The 23,106-nt window shown below is 41.2% G+C and overlaps 1 protein-coding gene and 1 long non-coding RNA gene across 4 annotated transcripts; both read right to left on the minus strand.

The window, feature by feature from the left end:
- Positions 1-1,487: 1,487 nt before the first annotated feature.
- Positions 1,488-10,882, minus strand: LOC135486956 (uncharacterized). The gene is made up of 12 exons (XM_064770167.1): positions 10,771-10,882; positions 9,031-9,258; positions 8,454-8,658; positions 8,085-8,175; positions 7,474-7,626; positions 6,908-7,034; positions 6,612-6,752; positions 4,036-6,262; positions 3,470-3,632; positions 3,070-3,288; positions 2,708-2,792; positions 1,488-2,427 (listed from the first exon to the last, which is right to left on the minus strand). Exons 2-12 carry the CDS (start codon positions 9,203-9,205, stop codon positions 2,330-2,332), a joined length of 3,684 nt encoding a protein of 1,227 aa, XP_064626237.1. The 5' UTR covers positions 9,206-9,258; positions 10,771-10,882; the 3' UTR covers positions 1,488-2,329.
- Positions 10,883-11,877: 995 nt separating this feature from the next.
- On the minus strand, positions 11,878-22,219 carry LOC135486958 (uncharacterized). 3 transcript variants are annotated; one of them, XR_010446759.1, is made up of 9 exons: positions 19,002-19,339; positions 18,709-18,763; positions 18,424-18,483; positions 16,996-17,682; positions 16,397-16,430; positions 16,283-16,342; positions 15,744-15,868; positions 15,086-15,458; positions 11,878-13,780 (listed from the first exon to the last, which is right to left on the minus strand). It is a non-coding gene; the product is annotated as an uncharacterized LOC135486958 (long non-coding RNA). The 3 variants fall into 3 exon arrangements; XR_010446758.1 differs by lacking the exon at positions 19,002-19,339 and adding an exon at positions 22,160-22,219 and having other exon boundaries at positions 16,283-16,430; XR_010446757.1 differs by having other exon boundaries at positions 16,283-16,430.
- Between the last annotated feature and the right edge of the window lie 887 nt (positions 22,220-23,106).

The raw sequence follows: 23,106 nt of genomic DNA on the forward strand, positions 1-23,106 counted from the left end.
TTTAGTAGGAACTCCGGTTCAACAAAACTTTCAATTCATGAACTTCATGGTTAACCCTTTAGAGCATTAGAAAGACTATTCATAGGGACTGCCAGTGTATACAATGTCAGGTAAATGTTGTGTACATAGCAGAATGTATGACAGAAGGTATTATGACACACGGAAGTCCATGACGGAAGACAAACACGGCCATTTTCCATGCGCTATTCATGAGTGTTTACTTTGCCAAGTTTGATGGGAATTGGCGTGGGACTCTGGCTGATTCTGTGTTGAATGAAACCACACAAAAAAGTATCTGACATACAGACATCACCATGTACTTGAAGTCAAAAGCATGGCACATGTGATATTATAGTTCAATCACCAATCAGTTGTCGTGGTAACCAACATTTTTGCCTGCTGAGAGTGTTCTGTTTCAGCTGGTTGGCAGATTGACTGCCAGATATTGTAAGCCACCTAAACTTTTCTGCGCCTTTTTTGCAATTCGCAAAGATTTCAAGAAAATTTAAAATTTTTAAATTTTTATTTGGGTGATTTATGACATCTTGACCAGCAATGTTTTGAGATCGCTAGTGGTGACGCAAACGCATGGGAGTCAGGATTGATTTATGATAAAATGCCGGTAAAATCTTGGCGGTTTAAAATACTAATCAGGGTTGGCGCGCCCGTTCGCATTTTCGCCACTTGCGAATGCTGCACATGAGTGGCGAATGTAAAACAATGTCTGGCTAAAAATTTTGCGAATTCAATTTGAATTGCCATGATTTGGCGAGAGAGTAATAGTGTTGTAAGAAAATTGGTCGAAGTCTATCAAAAAGATCCACTTCCACACCAAATGCACCAAGGAACGATCTTTAGTCAGTCAAACTTTATCATATTTGCAGGCGGCCGCGCTATCACACGTGGTTACTATCGTCTGCATTGTAATTCTACCCGTTGCCGCTAGTGACTTTGGTGGCGCTGCTGGTCGCCTTACGCATACATTATCGGCTAGTTTCCCGCTCGCTTCGTTGCCATGGAGTCTCCGGTCACGGGTTCCTCGAATCGTTCGTTGATTGGCTAGTCTCAGTACTGGCGGGCTGCCATTCTCGCACGTGTTACTGGGGGCTGGGTCGGCCCCAAGACGGACAATCGATCGGCAATGGCTAGAGCTGACTCAAAATGGCTAAAAGTGACAGCCGCTTGGCTAAAAACTGGCTAGGAGGAAAAAATTCACAGAGCCAACCCTGCTAATGGAATGGTCACGTTCAGTGAAGCACACACCGCTGACAATTACAAAATGTTTTCGGTCAAAACACCAAGTCTGCAGCTTCTTTCAAAGATTCAACCAGTTTTTTTCTCCTGGATCATTTGTCAGTAGGCCTACTGCACATCGGTTCGGTATGTCCATTAACAAGCCATGGTCTGTGTGTCCTCCGAACTTGTTTTCAGTAGTGCAAGGACTGACAACATACGGACTTCAAATTTTTTTCAATTTTTCCTTTATTAAGGTAGAAAATTCATCACTTATCAATAATAGTTAAAGTAATACTTAAATAATGTACACAATAATTGTTTGCATCAACATATATAAAAAAGGGGAAAAAGATTTTTTGGGACACAGGTATATTCAACATGCTTTAAATTTTGCAAACAAATTGTTACCAAAATTCACCAACTCAACTGTTCCAAAATAAGGTTAACAGTTACGACACTACCAAATATACTTCGTCGACATGCTTTAGTCTTTGAGGGGCACTTGTACAAAAGGCTTGTAGCTTGTTGAGCATGCAAACACTGAAAGTTCATCAAAGGTTCGAGCTCAGTAAATAATGAATGTTACTTTATAATTACTATTTATACAGGCATGCATGCTTTGTAAAGAAGAATTAAATGTATACTGGGTATCTAATTTCTCATAAAATAAAAGAGTCTTCAATGAATATTTCGCGAAATTTCATCAGTGACAAAACTTATAATAAGATGATAGAACACCAAAACAGCTTCTGACACAAGTCATTCCATTGTAGAATTATCTTGTACATATACAGCAAAGTGGTGCTAAGCAGCCCTGCCATCTGTTGGGCTGTGGTCAAAACCAGAATACTAATACACAACAAGCTCCATAGAGTTGTACATTTGACATTAGAAATCTGAATAACATAAGTTACATCTCTTGGTCACTCCAGGGGCTACCCTCTTACGTAAACCCTGTTTGAAATATGTCTTACATGTAGGTATCACTAAAAGGTTGGCACACAACAAATTGATCTTAGTGAGTTCTAATGTTTGCATTTGGCTCCCACTTGCCAAAATAATTGGGTTCACAGTATTGTATTGCGCAGTGATCCTACCACTCTTTACTGTTGTTGGCGCCATTCAGAGAGACATCGGATACATTGAGGAAATACTCATCCAATGGCTGGCACTTTAAACTGGTGATGGAATCTGAAGTGAGAGAGAGAGACAATGTCAGATGTAGAAATCATGACGAATTCTGCAAGCAATCCTGTAGAGAACCCAAGTGGAAGTCAGTAGTACGAGTCTAAAGTCAGAAGGTAAGTGATTGAAAGGTCATCTGATGCTAATGATACGAGTTGATTCTAAATGTGGCACGTGCAAGGCCAGGAGTCCTGTATCTTGAAAGAGAAGTCCAATCGCTCAAAAGACGGATCCTATCAAAATTTTTGTTTCGATATCAAACCTTTTCTCAATATCGAAACCTTACCTAAGATCCATTTCTCGGAGACACTTGGGACGTTCTTCCTTGACTTTCCCACAACGACTTCAGCTGATCTTATACTCGTAGTGACCTGAAAGTAAGTCAGTCAATCAGCTCCTATGACCCCAGTGAATGCACTTAATTCAATTTCCAGTCGAACTTGTCAATCCTTGGGACTGAAAATGCTGTCCCAAATACAGTGTCCTTATGACTGATGTCAGATACATGTTGAATGTGTACAATGAATTCTGAACCAAAATCAGTGATACCAATTACATGTATTTTACCATATACTGCGGAAGGGAGGGTAACGACATTGATATTCAGCCCCTGAAAAGCATCTGGCTTTTTGCCTTACAAAAATTTACCTTGCCTCCACATGACTTGAGAAGATCTATTAGGGCAGCCGCCGGTGGTGCACACCCGTCACCAACATACACCGTTCCCACTTCTTTGAAGAAATCCAAATGATACTTTGGCCCTTCTACAAACTTTTGGAGCCGGGTGATTTGACATGCAGGGAAGAATTCAGTCAGTTGATACGGCTCCTCTTCTATCCAGCCATCAAAGTCTAAAGATTTGTAGGCCTGTAAACGAATAAACAGTAAAAATAAAGATTATTGCCTCTTAACGGGTTGGACTTTGCTGATTGACTTGCCCAGCTCCAGTAGTGCAGTAGAGTGAGAGCTGTTGTAAAGCACTTTGAGACAGACCCTGGTCAGGATTGATCAAGTCATTGAAAGGAGGAGATATTTTGATGACGCTTACCCACTCTGGACTGAGTATCCAGCAGCCACTGGTAATAGCGTGCAGAATGTTCAGAGTACGTCGATTTTTCCCACATATCACGTGGGTGGTTGTGCGATCCACCTTCTCTGTAAGTCTGAAGCCGCCAAGGTTCTCAATTATCGACTGGATTACGTCTTGCTCACTGAAAAACACACACGAAACATGAGGACAGAACGTATGAAACAGTCAAGATAATTCAAATCAGAATACATGTAGCAAAATGCCAATGACTACATTGTCTTTCCTGAAAGGTTGCCAATGAATGATCATAGGGGTCATAGAGTTCTCGCATTCTAACAAACTGTGTCCACGATTTGATGTGCGGTGGCAGATTCAACGAAGGTTCAATGAGAAGTGACGTAACTCGCCGCTGCCAAGACATATTGCATAAGCACACAACTAACCACGATTCCTTAAGATACCACCACTCGCAATGGCAAGACAACAAGGCATAACAGCTACGTGTATGAAATCTACTGAGCTTGTGCCTGAACATGATGAAAGTGCCAACTTAGGTTTTACTTCTATTCTCTAGTCAAACTTACCCAAAGTGCAAGCTGGTAGTGACGATTGATGGTAGATGCCTAGTGGTTGCCGAAACCTTCCTCGACTGCAGCACGTCGCTGTAGAGGGATGCAGGAAGTGGACTCTTCGGCAGGCTAGAACAACTCTTGGCTCTCTTAACAATCTTTCTCCCGGTCAGTTTGGCATCAGACGTACCAGCAGGCATTTTTCTGTTCTTCTGTGTAATGGCCGGCAATGACCTGTTTTGTCTATTAGTATTGTCTGCAGCTTGTTTGCTGCCTTTCTGAACATTCCAAGTGTCCAACCTGTTCTCAACACCACTCTCAATCGGTTTCGATCTACCAGTATTCGCATTTGTTCCGGTCCTTTTCTTACCCAACGAAACATTTTTGCCAACCGCCTTCCCCACATCTTTTCCTTTCCCAGGCTGCTCAGCAACAGACGTAATCGACTCCCAATGTTCTGGATCCGAAGAGTCATCTCCATATGCTGTAGATATACTACCAGACGGCACCTTCCTTGCATTCCTTATACCACCCTTAAAGGCCCGATGAACAGTAGGCGACATGTTAAACTCCTCAATACTCATTCGACTGTTAGAACCCTTTCTCCCACTAGAATTTCCCTCTCCACCCGACGAACTATCTGATGTTTTCCACCCCAATCTGCTTCTGCTGCCACTAACTTTAGTTTTTGTTGCACTAAGAACACTCAAGCGTTTGTTTCTAGGTTTCTCCACATTGCTTGGTGTTTCAGCAGCCTGTACAGGGGCTACAGATTCCTTTGGAGTCAACCTCACCGATTTTCTCCGACCTCTTCCAGATGGCATAGTACTCCCCTCCTCTGTCCCAGCAGAGCTTAATTCGGTATTAATGTCTTTAGTCATCATCGTAGACGTTCTCCTCCCACGCATGGTCTTTTCCATGTCAACCCCCGTAGCCTTATCATCTTTTGGACCGCCAGCCCCAACAGTTGATTTCCGTCTAGTTTTCTTGTTCTTGACACCGCTTTCTGTAAGCTCACAGATGTTAGAATTATCAGGGATTGCCACATTTTCCCCAGCCCTGATTGTTGGTTTTCGCCTACCCTTCTTCATTGGTTCACCAAGTTCCCCCAGGTCACCAATTCGAGAGCTGTCGATCATTTCAACATTTCCCCAACCCCCAATTGTGGATTTTCGCCTGCTCTTTTTGATTTGCACACCAAGTTTTACTTGCTCATCGATTTCAGAAACAGAATCAACAGTCACATTTTTTACAGCAGTACCTATGCTTGACTTTTGTCGGCCCCTCCTAACATTTGGTTCAACAGTAACCTCATTTTGGGAAGCAACAGTTGCAGATTTCCTCCTGCTTTTCTTTGAGTTCACCGCCGTATCCAGAGATAATCCAATTAATTCGACTCTGTCCCCAACAGTCCCAATTGTCGATTTCCGCCTTGCCCCCCTGGTCTTTTCAACAGAAGCAACAACCGACATCGGATCAGCCGTTCCGGTTCCAATTGCTGACTTTCCTCTTGGCCTTGTTACCTGCTCCTGACTTCCAGATGATTTTTCAACACTTTCTGAATCGTTACAAACCTCTACTGGAAACATGACAGACTTTCTTCTGCTGCCTCTCTGCACTTCAGAAGCAGCAACTTCTCCATGAATTTCAGCAGATTTCCTGCACAGTACAGATTTCCTTCTACCTGTTTTGGTTGGAGCAGTGTTTGCTGTTTCTGCACTAGTTTCATTTTCACTAACTGGATCAGTGTCTGCACTTACTTGACCACTCTGACATACTTTGACAGCAGACTTCCTTCGACCCTTACTGGAAACATCCCCTACAGTTTTCGCCGCAGAGACGGCTGATCCCTTTCCTTGAGAGCCAAAAGCTGCCTTTGCTAATTCTACACTAACTGTTCTTTTCCGTTTTCTTCCCTTATGCTCTGCAACAGGGAGGACAGGGGTTTCTGCATTGTTGAGACAACCACGTAACAGAAGCTGACGCCCTAACTCTGAAACAGAAACATTTCTGCCTGGCGTTTCAATCTCATGTCGCAGTACCCCAGGCCTCGTGCTATTCTTCGTATCCACTGTTGTTTCCATACGTTTCTTTGGTGTGATGAGAAACGAGGCTGGGTCACCGACCTCTTGGGAGGTGAATAGTTTCCTTTTTTTCTTCGAAGGACCTTTTTTCTTTTCCTCGTCTTGACTAGATGCTGCAACTTGGTTAACTGGAGACTGCGATCGCCACTCATCCTGACCTGTGAAAGAGACAGTCAAGAATGTTAGTAAATAACAAAGGACAACCATGAAACATCCCTCACCAACCCAACTGTTTCTCCACCAGCCTCAGGGCTCCATAATGAGGGAGGCAGCCAAGGCAAGACTGCTGTTGCCCCCAACATGCTATACTGCCTTCATGTCCTGAGTATAAAGATGATTCTTCAGAGGCCTGATTTATCATCAGATTGAATTTTGAAGTTGTGTATCCACCCAATTATTTTGTTGTCTTCCCCCTTGTGTGCAGTATGCTAAGTTTATTGGAGAACAGAACAAAGAGACCAAATGACCTCGGAGAGTGACTCATACTTTTTACAATTGAGTACTTACTAAAGATATCCTCTGGAGAAGAATGCGGCTCAGTTTGTGGAGAATCTCCAACGGACAAGTTGATATCGTATTCCACGTCAGGCGATGGATCCAAGGAAAGTTGGAAGTTAGCCTCAGATTTTGTCTCCGAATAATCTGACTCTGAAAGAATAGGACACATGAATAACTTTGCGGATGATTTTCATGCTGAAAATTTAACTTTATTATCAACTTTCATAATTAAAGTGCACATGGATTTGCACCATTTGTACAGAGATCTTAAATTGCTTATTCAAGGGCAACATTTCTCAACTCACCATCGATACTATCCATCCCAGAATTCTTAGCCAACGCTTCTCTCTCTGCACGCTCTCGCCTCAGTTGCTCACACTTCGCCAACATAAAGGGAGGTGTTGCTGGTATTCTAGTTGATATAAATGGTATCTGAAAGAGCAGTTAAGAACAATAGATGCAAACTTCGGGTATAGATGACAACCATCAAAACCTTGTTGAGATGCTACTAGTTTGGAGCCTCTTGATAGTGCTGCCAAAGATGTTGAGACCAATTTGAGATGTGGCAGTGGACAGTCAATAATGTATCGAGGTAAGACCTGAGCACCAACAGAATATTGATATAAGAGCCCCTCAATTTTATGAGTGTTGGGAACCTTAGAATGAATCATACATGGTCAGTAAATGTCATATTTTATGCAATGCGAGGACCTAGTCCTGGGATATGGAACCCGTGTCCTCAGAGATGACAATGCAAAGAGAGAAACACTGTCTCCTTTGGAACTGCCATGATCCATGATGCTGACAAGGGAGGATACTGATCAGTTTAGTACATTTGAAATAGAACTGTTCATAAGTAATCGAAACTTACCACTTCCTCATCTGGTTGCGAGTCATCTGTAAACAGATTTCTCCACGCCAATTTTTTCATTTTGTTCTCGCGCCGCTTTATAGTTCTTTGAGCACGCCCTGCACTATTCCTCAGTTCTTCTTCAAAGTCCTTAGGCTGCATGGACTTCATTTTCTAGAAGGGAAACAAATGAAAGTCAAAATGTACTTGTATGATATTTATTCCATGTTACAAAATTACCTTACATTTCTCAGCTTCAGAAACATGGCTGATCTTTGAAGCTGGCCGCCATATTTTGTCATTCACGAAACAAACAACACATCACTGGATTAAAAGTGCAGTAGAACCTCTCTATATAAAGGCCACCCTGGGGACTGACAAGTGGTATCCAGACTGACAAGTACTGTCCCTCATTTGGAGGTGTCGTCTGGCTTACAGCGGTGAAATTCTACGGATCTTTCAACGGAACAAAATCAGCATCCGGAATAGAGAGCATCTTTTGCTGACATAGGTGTTTGCTCAAAGAAGTTCAAGAGCATCCCAGAAATCATTCATGTTGTTGTTTTCAGTTACCTACCTTGAGTCCAAGAGCATCCCAGAAATCATTCATGTAGTTGTTTTCAGTTACCTACCTTGAGTCGACCGAACATGGGCGTCAGGTTTTGCCCAGATGCAGCAACAGGAAAGAGACCTTCAGATACGTGCTCTTGATTCTGACGACAACTAAAATAGTACCAGAGATAATGAGATGAAGTACATGTGAGGACAACATAAGAGGTGACTACTTCAGGCTTCGATCTAAATGTTAAAAATCACTATTTATGACATCATTGATGTCACCAGCATGTTAGATATGTTACAGTGTGGTGACACCATACATGCATGTCAAACATTGTTAGAACTTTATTTAGCAGTGTGCAGTTGAGTCACGACGACGACGGACACAGCGGAATTGTATTTACTCTACGGTGAGCCACAAATGCATATAAAGCCATAGTCACCTGTCTACCCAAAGCACTGTAACCAGTTTTAGTTTCCTCTTCAGGGCAATCTGAATTGTGTTTTTCCTTCCATCTTTGAACACAATATGTGTTACATTTTTTGTGAGCTTCTTTTCGACTTGTGCACCAAGTTTTTCAAGTTGAAGGGCCACAGCAGCACTTCTGTTGTCTGCTCCTGTTCGCACATCCACAAAAACTACAACATCTGAAAAAATATCATTACCTTAACCCTTTGGGTGCCTTTTAGATGTATGAGTATGACGTATGTCCACTTTTTGGTAATTGATGCGCCATATAGACATTTGACGTACGTCCTCATTTTATGTATACGTAGTGTGCCAAGGTTTATCGTTATTCCCATTGATTTGGACGTTCCACGTACGTCAGTATGGCCCCCGGGTAATTCTAAAATACAGTTACAGTAAAAATTCTCTGATGGCAGCACTGGGATGACTTTTTGCATGGATAACTGGAACTCTGTATTTCTTAGTGTGTCACATGATCACAGGCGCCATATTCAAAAAGTGAAAAATGGTAGCCTGTATGATATAATCACATTTAAATAAATAAGTCTCACCTTTCAAAATCCTCTGGTCAATAGGTTGTGTCATTGGCAACTTGTCATTTTCATCTTCTTCTGCTGCTGGGCCTGCCTCACAATTCAAGGAAGATATGACTTCATTGATGTTGTTGTTGAGGTTCTTCATGTCCCCCCAGGACATCGGACTCGGAGACAAATCTAGGTCGGACATACTCGATACTGAGTGTGAGTCTTCATCAGTAAAAGTTTTGATTCACCTGAGTCCTGAAGCAGATTCAAAGATAAGTCATAACCGGGATCGAAGTTCCGACATGTCGTGTGATCATTCAGTTCACAGACACCATATACTGTGTGTATACAGCCTATAGATACGTATACGGATACATGTAGGCCTATATCTACAGTGTAATTGTGTGTATGGTATCAGGCTGTTTCGCTACATTGCCAGTTCGCTACAAGTCGTTTCGCTACATGTGGCGGTGGTTTCGCAACATGGTAGGTCGTTTCGCTACATGGGTGGAGTCGTTTCGCTACATGATGGGTATGGTCGTTTCGCTACATGGAGGACGTTTCGCTACATGGGTGGAGTCGTTTCGCTACATGGATGTAGTCATTATTTCTACTCTATTTTACCCTACTATAATTCCCGGTGGTGACTACAAATTTATTATAGCACAGTTTGCCGGTAAAAAAACTTATACGGTTTGATGGCGCGCAAGGGGTTCTTGTCGTCCTGGCCTGGGTTAGGCCACATAAAAAAAGAGTTGGTGATCGTCCCCGCCCGCCCCTACGAAAAACGCCCGGCCCCATTTTTTGTTAAAATCCTCATACACTGTGTATACTACAATGGTCGGGAGGACTGGTTCCCATGCCATCATATTTACAATATCTTGAAGTATTGAACTGTGAGAATTTTGAAAGAGATCAGTCCACCAACAGCTATACCCGTCGAACTTTGGGACATTTTTTTTTGGGACACCCGATATATATGCATTGAGCTGCCTCAAATTAATTGTTCCATCATTTGACCGTATATCTATATATACAGATAGATGATGAGATTTATACTTAAATTAACTCTCAATATATACCGTGCTTTGCGTGAATTTATTGCAAAAGCTGAGTTTGTCGATTTATTTCTTTATTTTTATTACTTGCTTAGAAATATCTGTAGGCCATGCACATTTGTCTCTTTTACATTTTTGAGGGCCCTGAAAAGGGCCGTATATTAATGCTGCACCAAAGGCCTAGCGCCTTTGCAAGGCCTTCGCATTGGCTCGCTCGTCTCCACCCATGTAGCGAAACGTCCTCCAGTCCATGTAGCGAAACGACCATACCCATCATGTAGCGAAACGACTCCACCCATGTAGCGAAACGACCTACCATGTAGCGAAACGACCTACCATGTAGCGAAACGACTTGTAGCGAACTGGCAATGTAGCGAAACGACAGTAATTCCTTGGCTGGAATGAAGACGACATCGATGATGTCAATCTATGGGATGCCGCCGATGGACATGTTGGATGACCTAATGAAAAGTACATTCACGATAATCTTTTGAAGCATTGTCCAACCTGTGTTCACTTATGTGTTACGTTCCTGTGATGTGTGGCGAACAATTAGATTTCAGAAAAAAGATCAGGTTGGGGGAAATGACAAATGTGTGCATTAGCCCATGTCCGATTGTCGGATGCCATTGATTGAATGACCAAATGTAGTCATACCAAGTGTGTATTATGATTACTACGTGAATAATAAGTTATTGTATATAATTACCAGATTCGATGCATGTTTGAAAAGATCACCGTATATGGGATCTTTACAGAGTATTTCAACTCGAATCTTATATTTTTAAACAAAACACGAGCCGCTTATTGGCGGATCATTCTGCAATGTTCTGTGGGAAGTGGTGAGCGTTGACGGACTGAGGAATTCCCTCTGTCGTGTCTGTCATGTGACCGTCTCATTCTTCTGGCGGGAAACTCTGACGCTAGTGGCAGTACTGTAAATCTGATAGGAACCGTAGTTACTTCATTCGTTACTCCATCCGTTACTTTCAAGTGGAATCACTTGCAGTTGAAAGAATTACATCTCATGGGCAGAAAGAACGGTAGGGTGGAGTCCTGATGCATCCTGTTGTTGGTCTTTGACTGGAGATCATAATCACTCGGGGTAGTTCTGTGATCCTTTTTTATGATGTGAGCATTTGCACAAAGACTTAGTGGTAGATGCCGCAGGGAGGGACAATGTCACAACGTCTGATGATGCTCCAGGGTAAAATTGATGTGGATGCATGAAATCTCGACCCCCCTACAAAATGAGTAGTCCTTTGTGGACCCAAACTGTTCAAGCGATGCTGCAAGGACAATGTTGCCACCTGTGGACAGCCCATGCTGGTGTTGAACAGATTGTGACATTGTCCCTGGGGGGGGGGGGGGTTGAAGCTGAGAAGCGAACATTAACCCCCCATTTCCTCAGAATGAGATTTCGGGGAACACGATAATCTGTATCAAAACAAAGGGACTTTTTTTAGCATGACTAGGATTGTGGTTCGGGGCTTATCTTATAATGAATGCCACTGGTTTTTTACCCAGCATGAAAACAGCTCGAGTGGTAGTGAACTACCATGCAAACAAATATTATGATCAATGGACTCTTCCCCTTGGGTGCAAAGGTCAGTATGCGCTTGTAGTCCAAGACAGTGGTTCTGGTCGTTGCAACCTTATGCATAATCCACTTGGTAAGATGACCTCGGGGGGGGGGGGGGGATTTTTTATTTGACCAATTTTTAAGGTCAATATCTGGTAAGCACAACAGTGGCTCCGATGAAAAGTTTCGATTAGTGATGGTGTGTCAACAGGCGAGTCAATAAGAAAAAAAATGTTTCTCTTTCAAAAAAACTTTATTGCTGTACATTACAAAGAAAACAGATGACGATTTGGAATGTAGTGTAGGAGGAAACCCGCATACCGGGAGAAAACCTACGCAGTCGGAGGGAGTCGCCATCTCCATCACACAGGTGACAGGTGCTTATGTTTGAAATGACTTAATACATTGTATATTATAGTTCATACAATGATCGTAGTACATTATTTTTTGGCTGCACCACTCCGAAAGCCCAATACAAGAAGAGGACCGGGAGATATGATAGTTTTTCTATCCCTTTAAGACGTGGTCAACTTCTTTACAAGATGTCACAAAGAAACACTGATAAGTGTCCTTGCAACACAATGCTAAATTGAGATCAAAAACAATAGACTCAACTACGTGTACTCCACCACAATGGTTTGAGTTAGCACTAAACCTCTCCATGCATTCATCATGTTTATAATACATGAATAGCTATTGTATTAAAACCTATTGTTCATGCCTTCAGGTGAGCCATGTGAGCTTACAATAGATTTGGTCACTGCTGATGATTTGAATAACAAAGGAACCACATTTGTCATGGCCAGTGGACAGAGCTGGCTGCCACAGCATAACAAAGGGAGCAGTTATGACATGTCGTTTGCATGACAAAAGAGGTGACCTCGACAGGGCAAAGATTAAAAGTTGGCTTTGCCATACTTTTTGCCAAGTCATGGAGTCTAGATCTCATTAGACATTTTACAAAATATTTACATGCAAGATTTACAAATACATTCATACAGGACAAAAGTTTTAAAACGTCTAAAAGTTGACGTTTTTAAGCTACACTTTTCTCAATCAATTCAGTATCATGTAAAAAATTGTCATCAAGGAACCATTGTGATCACTCATTGCCCAAGGTGATGTACCCATGTACAACATCATCATCAACAATTTGGGGTCCCTGGTAAGCCATAACAAAACATGCATGCATGCCACCATTGTCGAATGACATGCTTTGACAACGGCTCACAGTGTGACCACTAGGGAAGGATCAGTCTTTAAATTTCGAATAAAACAGTGAGAGTTTTAAATCTGACTGTTTTAGTTCAACTGGAAAGATGTTTTGGTATTTCTTCAAGGAGGAAATTCAAATTCAACAATTCACTGTTGGTCATTTGTCTCGAGCATAGTACATGTATTGAGCAACTGAACCAGCCAGTGTGATGTAAGGTCATGGGCATCAGAGCCCAGGCCATGTCAGTTGATTCTGTGGTACTGATGAGATTGAGAAACAGTATGAAAGGCCTACAGTTCCATCAGACACATGTGTTCTTGTTTCGTGGGGTCAGCGAAACAAGAACACATGGACCCCATGTCAAAAGTGATGGATATACCAGTAAATATCTGATGAATTCGGTGATTTTTAAGCATACAAATAACTTTTGCCTGAAAAGAATTTCAGGGTCCTCATCTGGCAGCTGTTGGCTTCTCTGGTAGCCACAAACAACCCATCCCCAAATTATTATTCCTTCTTATCTTAAGAACAAAACTTAGCTTGAAAATTATTTTGTTTGGGTTCTGGAGCGACTTATCATTGGCTCCCTTGTTAGCCATAAACAAGCCATAATGATAATTTCAATCCCTTCTTTGAAAAGTGTAAGATTTTGAACCATGGCACAAGTCATGATCATAACCAAACATAGATTAAAACAATCTATGCTTGTCATAAGCAGAGTAAATATTTGCCTTCTCACCATCAGAAAAATTTGAATTTTCATTAAATCACCTTTCAATCAGATATTTTGATAAAACGATAAAGCCTACGGTGACAAAATACAATCTAACCGTCGTACTGTTACTTGACGGCGATGGGAGCATGGTTGGGATGTGCTGGGTCAACAACATCCTTCTCCCTTCTGTGGGACGGCTCATCATGCTGAAAAGAAAAAGACAACATAAAATTAAGGTTGTTCATTCATGCTCAAGTTGATAATTCAATGTCAAGGGGCCGGGCCATTGTGCTGACCGTATAATCTTGTGGTAGTAGACAATTCATGCTGGTTAAGAAAAGTGCTATAGGTTTCAGACGAAGAACTTTTCGAAAACATCTTCTCTATTAAACCTTCATTTAGGACTCTCACGCTGAGCGCTGCTTTTGATGAGCAAGAGACACAAATCTGTGTTCCTCCCCGACATGCCTGATTTCATTACAATGACTAATTCTATCCTTAATCAGCAGTTTCAGAGGGAGGTAAAGGACTAGAATTTGGGAAGTTTTGTCAAAAGGGCAGTTTGGTTAAGGAGCATTTTCCAAGTCATTATTTTGAGCCGAGGTTTAGCTCCACCCTTGTGGTTTTGGTTAGTCAATCAATACCGACATTGCACCAACCCAAGCGGCCTAACCATAACCGCTGAACTCAAAACGAGGCTTTGTTGGCACATGGTGCATTTACACAAGTGCGGTTCATTCTAAATCCAGGTATTTTAGAATACTAACAACGCGATTTTCTTCAGAATTGCACAGATGATAGTTTTAACCATTCTTTATATTGAGTGCAAAAAGGTGTTGCCATGATACTGCTTATGTAATAAAACAACACACTTTTACTTTTATTCAATACTTGCAACCAGACCCTGACCATCACTACCAAAGGGTTTCTACCGAGTCTTCAGCTATTGTTTATCAGCAACAGTTGATATTCATGCTCATTACAAATAAGTGCCTGGGCAGCTTTCCAAAGAGGAATCAAAAGGCAGCCGCAAGGAGGCAAGATAAGTTTAACACAAAGTCACCAATAGGGGTCTCTCACCTCTCAGAGTATGTCGAAACTATTCACGCTGTATGAGGGATACATTTAGTGCTGAATATAACCTGACCCAGTGCTCTTACTTTGCATATTAGTCACCTGAAGATGGCCAATTTAACCCCCCCCCTCCTGCTTATAGTCCCCCTTCAACGTGATTAAAGCCTTTGACTTTGCATGTACATAACTAAATTATCCTGTTTACAACCAAGAACATTCTTTATCGTCCAGTTCTTTTTGCAACATTTTATTGTTTTACTAATTGAGATTGGTCCAAACTATCATCACCGCGAGTTTGATGAAAATTGCACTGTAATTGGTGTCGCAAAAATAACATTTGAAAATTGTTCCTCAACAGAGAGCTCACAATCTCTAAATCAGGCCAATGGCTATACCTAAGGGCATTTGAAAAACTGAAATTGATTTGTTTATATTACCGTGTGATGGCATCCTTCCGTAGGTATGAGATAGGCTGTCCTCATGGTGGCTGCAGGGTATCATGTCAGGGCTCTATGTCCGTAGCTTTCTGTAAGTCCAGAGAGTCCCTTTCGAGTTAAGATTGTCATTCTAGTCAATTAGAATATTGTCATAATAGTCTATTAGAATGACGGACATTTAAGTGTCCTTCCCATCCACACAGTAAACACGTTCCCTTCTTCATCTTAGCGAAGGTTCTCCTTGAATTGGTCTGTCAAGGCATCGTTTGCTGAACTGTGGTTCATCACTCCTGCACATGGATATCCCTCAGCGCAACCATTCGATCCACTGAATCCACTCGAATCTCCGTCGTCTGCCCGTATCAGTGAGCGACTGGAAAACAAAATTTAAGGTTACTCAATTATTCTACCATGATTGATGCATGTGCCGTAGGGCCTTTCATTCAGTTTTATCAAATTTACCAGTTAATTTTCTAAAAGGCTTAGAATACTGACGACCACAACGCTAGAGTACTTGACACTTGATTAGCAATTCAATTCCAAACTGAGGTTGCTCGTGCAGTTTGAAGATAAAATCAACCATTTTGCGACTTGATGAAACGAACTCAGTCCATGGCGTGTTCACCCATTTACCGTCTTGTCATCTGTTTATATTTACCATATATGCATTGGATTCCTTTGTCATCCAAAATCGTTGAGAGTCACATCTACCATAGCACGAATTGTAGACTGTGGTTGAGTGGTTGGATCTTCTCGACAGCCATCATCTCAATCTGCAGAGGGCTAGATAACAGGAAAAATACATTCAAGGACCTATCTCAAAATGAATAGATTGAAACCAAAAGATTTTCTTCTTTTCATATGGGCGAGATGGTTGTCAGTTGACAGCGTTTTCTTGGGAATAAAATGTTGATCGGCAAACTCTTTGGCAGGCGTAATCTTCATGAATCCTGGCCAATTTCATTTGTTGAAGACATGAAGACAGAGTCTTCAGTTTTTAGTCATAATATTAATAAGGGGGTAGAGGGTTCACAGAAAAGAAATAATTTCTTTTGGCTTCAGTCTATTTGGGATGATTCCTATGTATAAGTTGACATTAATTTCAATGACACCCTTTAAGTTTTACTTCTTTTTTTATTATTTTTCTCTGATCGACTCCTAATTATTTGGTCGTCAAGATTCAGATCAAAATTTCACCCTGTAGACTGCAACATCGTCTTTTGTGTCCCTTGTCCCTGTGTTCCTGTGTCCCTTGTCCTTGTGTCCCTTGTTCCTGTGTCCCTTGTCCTTCATGTCCTTGTGTCCCTGGACCTTGTGGCCCTTGTACAATGTTGGCTCGGGCTGCCTAAAAAGAATCATATATTTTGTTGAGGGGTTTATCTAATTTCTGTGTGTTTCTACTGCATGCTGCGTTCACACTGAATCCGATTTAAAACAGTTTTCCAGAGAGCACTCTTCGGAATACGAATTGGCTACACAAGTTTCGAAACGGCTGCACCACACTTGGCCTAATGCGCATGCAATTCGATTTGAAAAGTGCAACTCTTGCCACGTATTGTAGTAACGTGCCTTTCGCGGATGAGTGTCCCTGCCCTTTGTTGTAATCAGTAGATAATCAAGACAGAACACAAGCTTGTGTGCATGACCCCTGTCAACGGACTGTTTTGATATGTATTAACGCGCACACCACAAGTTTTAATGAGAATCAGTCAATGCGAATTCAACAAAGCACATTCAATTGCATTCTTGAACCAAATTGGTTGAAGAGGTTTCAAAACAGATTGAACAGAATTGAGTGTAGCACCCCAATACGTATAAAGTTGAAATTGTACGACAGATTGATACTTTTTTCAGAGTTATTTTGACATCTTCTTTAATCCAGACATAACTGACGACAAAGTGATGCTTACCCTGTATGGCTCCAACATTGGCAGCAACATCTTCTTGGGGTCCATCCAGTGTCTTCACGGCTGACGAGTTGGAGGCCGGCTCTCCTTCTTCATCGCCGTCTTGTCGATTTCAGGGGGTGTATATTATTAGCTTTGTGAGGCACAAGGAGGTGAAGAACACTGTTGTTATCCAAAGAGCCCAATGTCTTCGTCATTTGTACTAAACAGGTTCAGCACAAGTCCCACACGGACACGCCTGACATTTCATCCGACGAAATTCCGCAGGTTAACAACAGGTCTTAACCCCAGTCATTCCATCCCCCTCGAGATCAGGTAGGGGATCGCTGGCCAGCTATTGCTTACTATTGTTAACAGTCGTAAGACTTATCCCGCCAACACTCTAAAACAAGGGGACCAATTGAATGACTAGCGACACGCAACTGTCTATTCCCCCCATCAATCAACCACAATGACTCAAAGGGAACACGTACTTTGAACCTAAGTCCATGTCATCACCGTCGAAACTTAGATGAGGACCGCAGAACAAAGTGGCAAGCATGCCTGGGACCCAGCCACCGCGCCTTGGACATGAGATGAGATAGACTCAAGTCGCCAGTCACGATAACCAAATACACCAAGCGTATAGCTTGAATCGAACCCAATCTATCATCGTCATTGGTCACCTGGCCTGGCCTGGACAACTGAAAGCTGAATAGGTTTAAATAGATGATAAGCAAGAAACAAAAGAATAACAACTATAATAGCTAGATAACTACGATAGCTAGATAACTACGATAACTACTCTAACAACTAGAATAACAACAATAGCTACAAAATGAGCAAGTCGGTCATCAGACACACTTCCAACTCTCACAACAGTCACCATAGTCTCTCCCCCCCGCCCCACATGACCTCCCGCACCCTTTTCCTATCCCGTCTCAAACACACACACACACACACACACACACACACACACAAAACATCTTACTATGGTTACAACTTTTGAATAACCCGCCTGATTTGGAGAGAGAAGTGTCACTGTCAATTCATTTTTAATTACATGACCAAAACATGATATGGAAAAATTTGTACCGAATTTATTACGGCATTTTATAAACATTTCTTGGTATAAAAATCTTTCATTTTGAAATTCAAATTATGGATATGTTGAAAGTTTTAATATCTTTGATTAGTTAGGAGAGTGCACATAATAAAGTTGCAATCGCGATAACAGTTAGAATGTGTTTCGTAATTTGTATTCTTCATGCCAAAATAAATTGTTTCATCCTTTTTCCATATAACTCGCCAATTATAAGTCTGGAATATTTTCACTGCCTTGAGGATCTGTGGGAGTCAAGTTACAAGTTTATTTTACCAACAATAACACAGATTTGACAGTGGCACCTCTATTGACAAGGCAGACGAGTCATAACCAGATACTATACCTACCCTTCTTCTTGGAAATCAAACAAGAATCTTTGAATGCAATTGCGGACAAGGTTGTGTCATCTGAAATAATTAATTGGCACAAATGTGTCATAAAATTACAGCATTTCTGCTAGTATTTGTATTAGTACTCAGCAGTCATTATACTAAATGCCGAAAAATTATGGTTGAATCTCAATTTTTCACATGATTTGCTTTCCTTTGGCAGAGGTTGACCTTATTATGGAAATAAATGTGAGCTAGGTCATGGCATATCATGCCGATCCAGCGTCGTGCTGATATACATACCCTTGCAAATCATACAAGATTCTTCAGTTGCAATCGCGGAGAGGGTTTTTAGCATCTGGAATGAGAAATTGAAACAGATACATAATATCATCAATTCTACAAGAAGTCATGAAAAAAGCAACTTTCAGCCAGATCCAATGAAAGTACCAGATTATGCCTGATTCTCTCATGCAATGACTCCTAAAAATACATATTTTCCACAAAAAAATAATCAAAGGAAAGTTGGGCTCTCTTCCAAAATCCCTTTTGCCTGTAAAACGATATAATGTCAAGATTTAGTAGGTGACACCCACCTTTTGGAACATTGATGCTGAACACATGTAATTTGGCTATTTCATAATGTTGAAATGAGTCAAAGTGTGCACACCCTGCCAGAAAGAATATTCTGCTTGCACTGCATGCTTGAACCAAGCATTGGAAGGTATAAAATGTGACAGGTAGTGGTTTTATGTAACACACGCAAACTTTCCTTCAAGGTTGACTGAGTCTGTTGTTGCCTTAGATAACCAAACAAAGGTGTCAGATGTAATACACTAATAGGCCGTGAAGCCAGATTGGTAATGAGATTGGCCATAAGCCATGAATAAATAACCTTTTTGATTATTGTGGATTGGGTCTAATAGAAATCGTATGGGGTATTAATCACGTAGCGAAACGTCCTCCATGTATTGTAGCGAAACGACCATACCCATCATGTAGCGAAACGACTCCACCCATGTAGCGAAACGACCTACCATGTAGCGAAACGACCTACCATGTAGCGAAACGACCGCCACATGTAGCGAAACGACTTGTAGCGAACTGGCAATGTAGCGAAACGACAGTAATTCGTGTGTATGTTCCGCGCTAATTACCGATTAGCGCCATCTTAAGATTGCGCTGCGCATTCTTAGGATCGGTTAATTGCGCGGCAATCTCGAGATCGCGCAAGGGTGAGCGTGCGCTTTTTGCCGATTGCGCATTTTAGAGATGATGATACTTTTACATGTTCAGCTTTGCATTGCCATTGGTAGCTTTATTTTTCACCTAATTTTTTGCTACACCAACAGTCACATTACTGTCATGTGACTGTCTATGGGATGCTGAAAGTAAATTAATTTAATACCGGCCAAAGTTGACTGCCGAGTGGTTGATTTGTATTTTGTACCTCAGGCCATACCTCAGGCCATGGAGGTATTATTAAGATAACTGCAGGCCATGGAGGTATTATTAAGATACCTCCATGCTCAGGCATTCGTTTGAGAAGGGAGACACTTAGGCCTACATGTAAGGTTTTATGTTATCTTCTCATTATAAATACTGTTTTATATTTCAGGTTATCCCCTAACACAGCTTGCTGATGGACATCCAACCTGAGAGCAATGCTTTTGAAAATTAATGATTGATCAAGTACATTTGGTTGTAATCTTGCATCCGGATTTACTTAATGAATAAAGAGATACATCTAATAACTAAGATTTTATTAAACGTTTATAATTATTTTATTTATAATAACATCCCAATAGTATTTACATTTCCTTGATATATATGATTACACAATACAATGTTTATGATATTTACACTTACAGTCGCACAATATTGTCATGGAACATAGTTTATTCACCAATTAATGATAATTGATAATTGGTAATTGGTAATTATATGTAAATTAGCGTTCTGTCATAGTGATCATTTCACCAAAAATTATCAATGAATATTAATCATGATAATTAGTAAGTGCTAAAATTGGCTTGTGTCAAGTCAAATATGAACATATCATCATCTCAGAAGCCTAATTAGCAGTGGTAGGTAATTAATGCAGCCATGTCTTTGATAATGTGAACAGATCTCACTATGACACTTTGACCAATATTTTATACTGACCATCATCTCAGAAGCCGCTAAGGCGGCCATGCCTTTAATAATGTGAACAGATCTCACTACGACACTTTGACCAATATTTTATACTGACCATCATCTCAGAAGCCGCTAAGGCGGCCATGCCTTTAATAATGTGAACAGATCTCACTATGACACTTTGACCAATATTTACTGACCATCATCTCAGAAGCCTAATTAGCAGTGGTAATTAATGCGGCCATGCCTTTGATAATGTGAACAGATCTCACTATGACACTTTGACCAATATTTTATACTGACCATCATCTCAGAAGCCGCTAAGGCGGCCATGCCTTTAATAATGTGAACAGATCTCACTACGACACTTTGACCAATATTTTATACTGACCATCATCTCAGAAGCCGCTAAGGCGGCCATGCCTTTGATAATGTGAACAGATCTCACTACGACACTTTGACCAATATTTTATACTGACCATCATCTCAGAAGCCGCTAAGGCGGCAATGCCTTTAATAATGTGAACAGGTCTCACTATGACACTTTGACCAATATTTACTGACCATCATCTCAGAAGCCTAATTAGCAGTGGTAATTAATGCGGCCATGCCTTTGATAATGTGAACAGATCTCACTATGACACTTTTTGACGAATATGATATGACTTACTCTCCACAAGGGACGACATTTTCTTTGTCACCAAAGGTGGGATTATAGTCTAATGAATAACGTAGGGGACAATATTTTCTTTCGCACGAAGTGTCCTTTATTCACATTGATGATTATGAACGGCCCCTTACCCCGGTGTAATGTTTTTGAGTGTTTCTGTTTTTGAGTGTTTCCCCTCATTGTTTGGGAACGCTCAAAAATAGATTGACGAGTTTTTCTGTGTATCCCTCCTATTGAAAAGTCATGGTCTCTCTAGCTGCCTATTGTTTGGAAACACTGAAACATGGGGAACAACCACAGATGTTACACCGGCCCTTACCATAAATCTAACAATCCCTGAACAATCATTGAACAATAGAACGAATTCTACTACTATAGTTTTACCTGTTGTTGTGGGACAAGGGAGACTAGTGTCTCGTGACAGTAGTACGTAGGGGACACCATTTTCTTTCACACCACGTTTCCCATCCTCGTTTTCTTGTAACATTGCAGAAGTTGATGGGACTTTTCACAAAATTCAAGCCCATGATCCGTGCCGAAGATTATTGTTGGAATGGCAACCCATAGTTCATATATTTCATCATAATTTATGCAGTCTGATGTTGCAAATTCTCGGAGAGAACACAATAAGTCAGTTATATTATTTGCAGGACAATCATTCATCATTCGTTCATTGGCTCGCAAGACCCCCCCAACTCCCTTGCGCGATCTCGAGATTGCCGCGCAATTATAGGATCCTAAGAATGCGCAGCGCAATCTTAAGATAGCGCAGATCGGTAAAATGCGCGGAACATGTATACTCATACTGTACACACACGACTACACAGTACACATAAAAAAAGTGCATACAAAAACAACGATTCACGCATCAGCCGTGCATACAGTAAAAAACTGAGAGCAACAATACATCATCTTCATAAAGACAATAACAGTTCTTTGACTCACTTTCTATTTTTGTCTTATTTTGATCATTTAATGAAATATTTGCACATTCCCAATTTCAAATTCTGCGGGCCCTCGCGATTTGTTACATCTTCCATACATGGACACTTCGAGGGATGTCGTAGTTCGCCTAGAAATAACAGGTGACGCCACTATTATATTCATAACGCGGGAAATACGAATAGCATCCCGCGAAGTTACTATTTATAGCTCACAAGGTCATTTGCATAAGATATTAATGACGTTTTAGTCACGTGACAGTCGGACATCGACACTTATTTCTACGCATTTGAGCTTATTTCAAAGTCAATTATCTTTGACCCTGCATTGTTTTTAGCATGAATGATACCATAGAGTCAGAGAGAGAAATATTCAGAACAATTATGTAGTATTTCCAACACTCGGACATGTGCCAGATTGAATCTAACTGCCCAAGTTAGAAAGCCTGAATCCATTACGAAACCGCATGTTTGTCCGACATTGCCTGTAATTCAGCGTTGGGGAAATAGAGGGCAGTAGCTGCAGTGACGTCATCTTCGCGGAATGCTATTAGCCTCGATCCGCCCAGACCAATACTTCGTCCCCAAAAAGTCTGCCATGTCATCACTCAAGACAAATAAGGTCTCTTGTCTTCCTAGATGAGGTAATACAGATATTCCACTATAGCTCAGAGTGTAGGAATGATAAGTAGCCTGTCCTTGGCTATATTGACAGAGTCAGTCCTCAAATGATCACATTCACCTGAGTTCCAATTTCAGAATGGTTTATCATCAGTATGAATTTTGGCTAACAGAAGCCCAAGGCTGGGAACACCCTCCCCCCTCCCCAAGGACCCCCTTCACATTATCACAGATCCTTTAAAAAAACCCTCCTATGCGACACTATAAACTACGAGTAACCAAATCCACACGTGCGCATTCGTATTTCCCGCGTATAGGAACTCATGAACT

This window comes from Lineus longissimus, chromosome 4 (assembly GCF_910592395.1).
Source record: "Lineus longissimus chromosome 4, tnLinLong1.2, whole genome shotgun sequence".
Taxonomy (NCBI): domain Eukaryota; kingdom Metazoa; phylum Nemertea; class Pilidiophora; order Heteronemertea; family Lineidae; genus Lineus; species Lineus longissimus.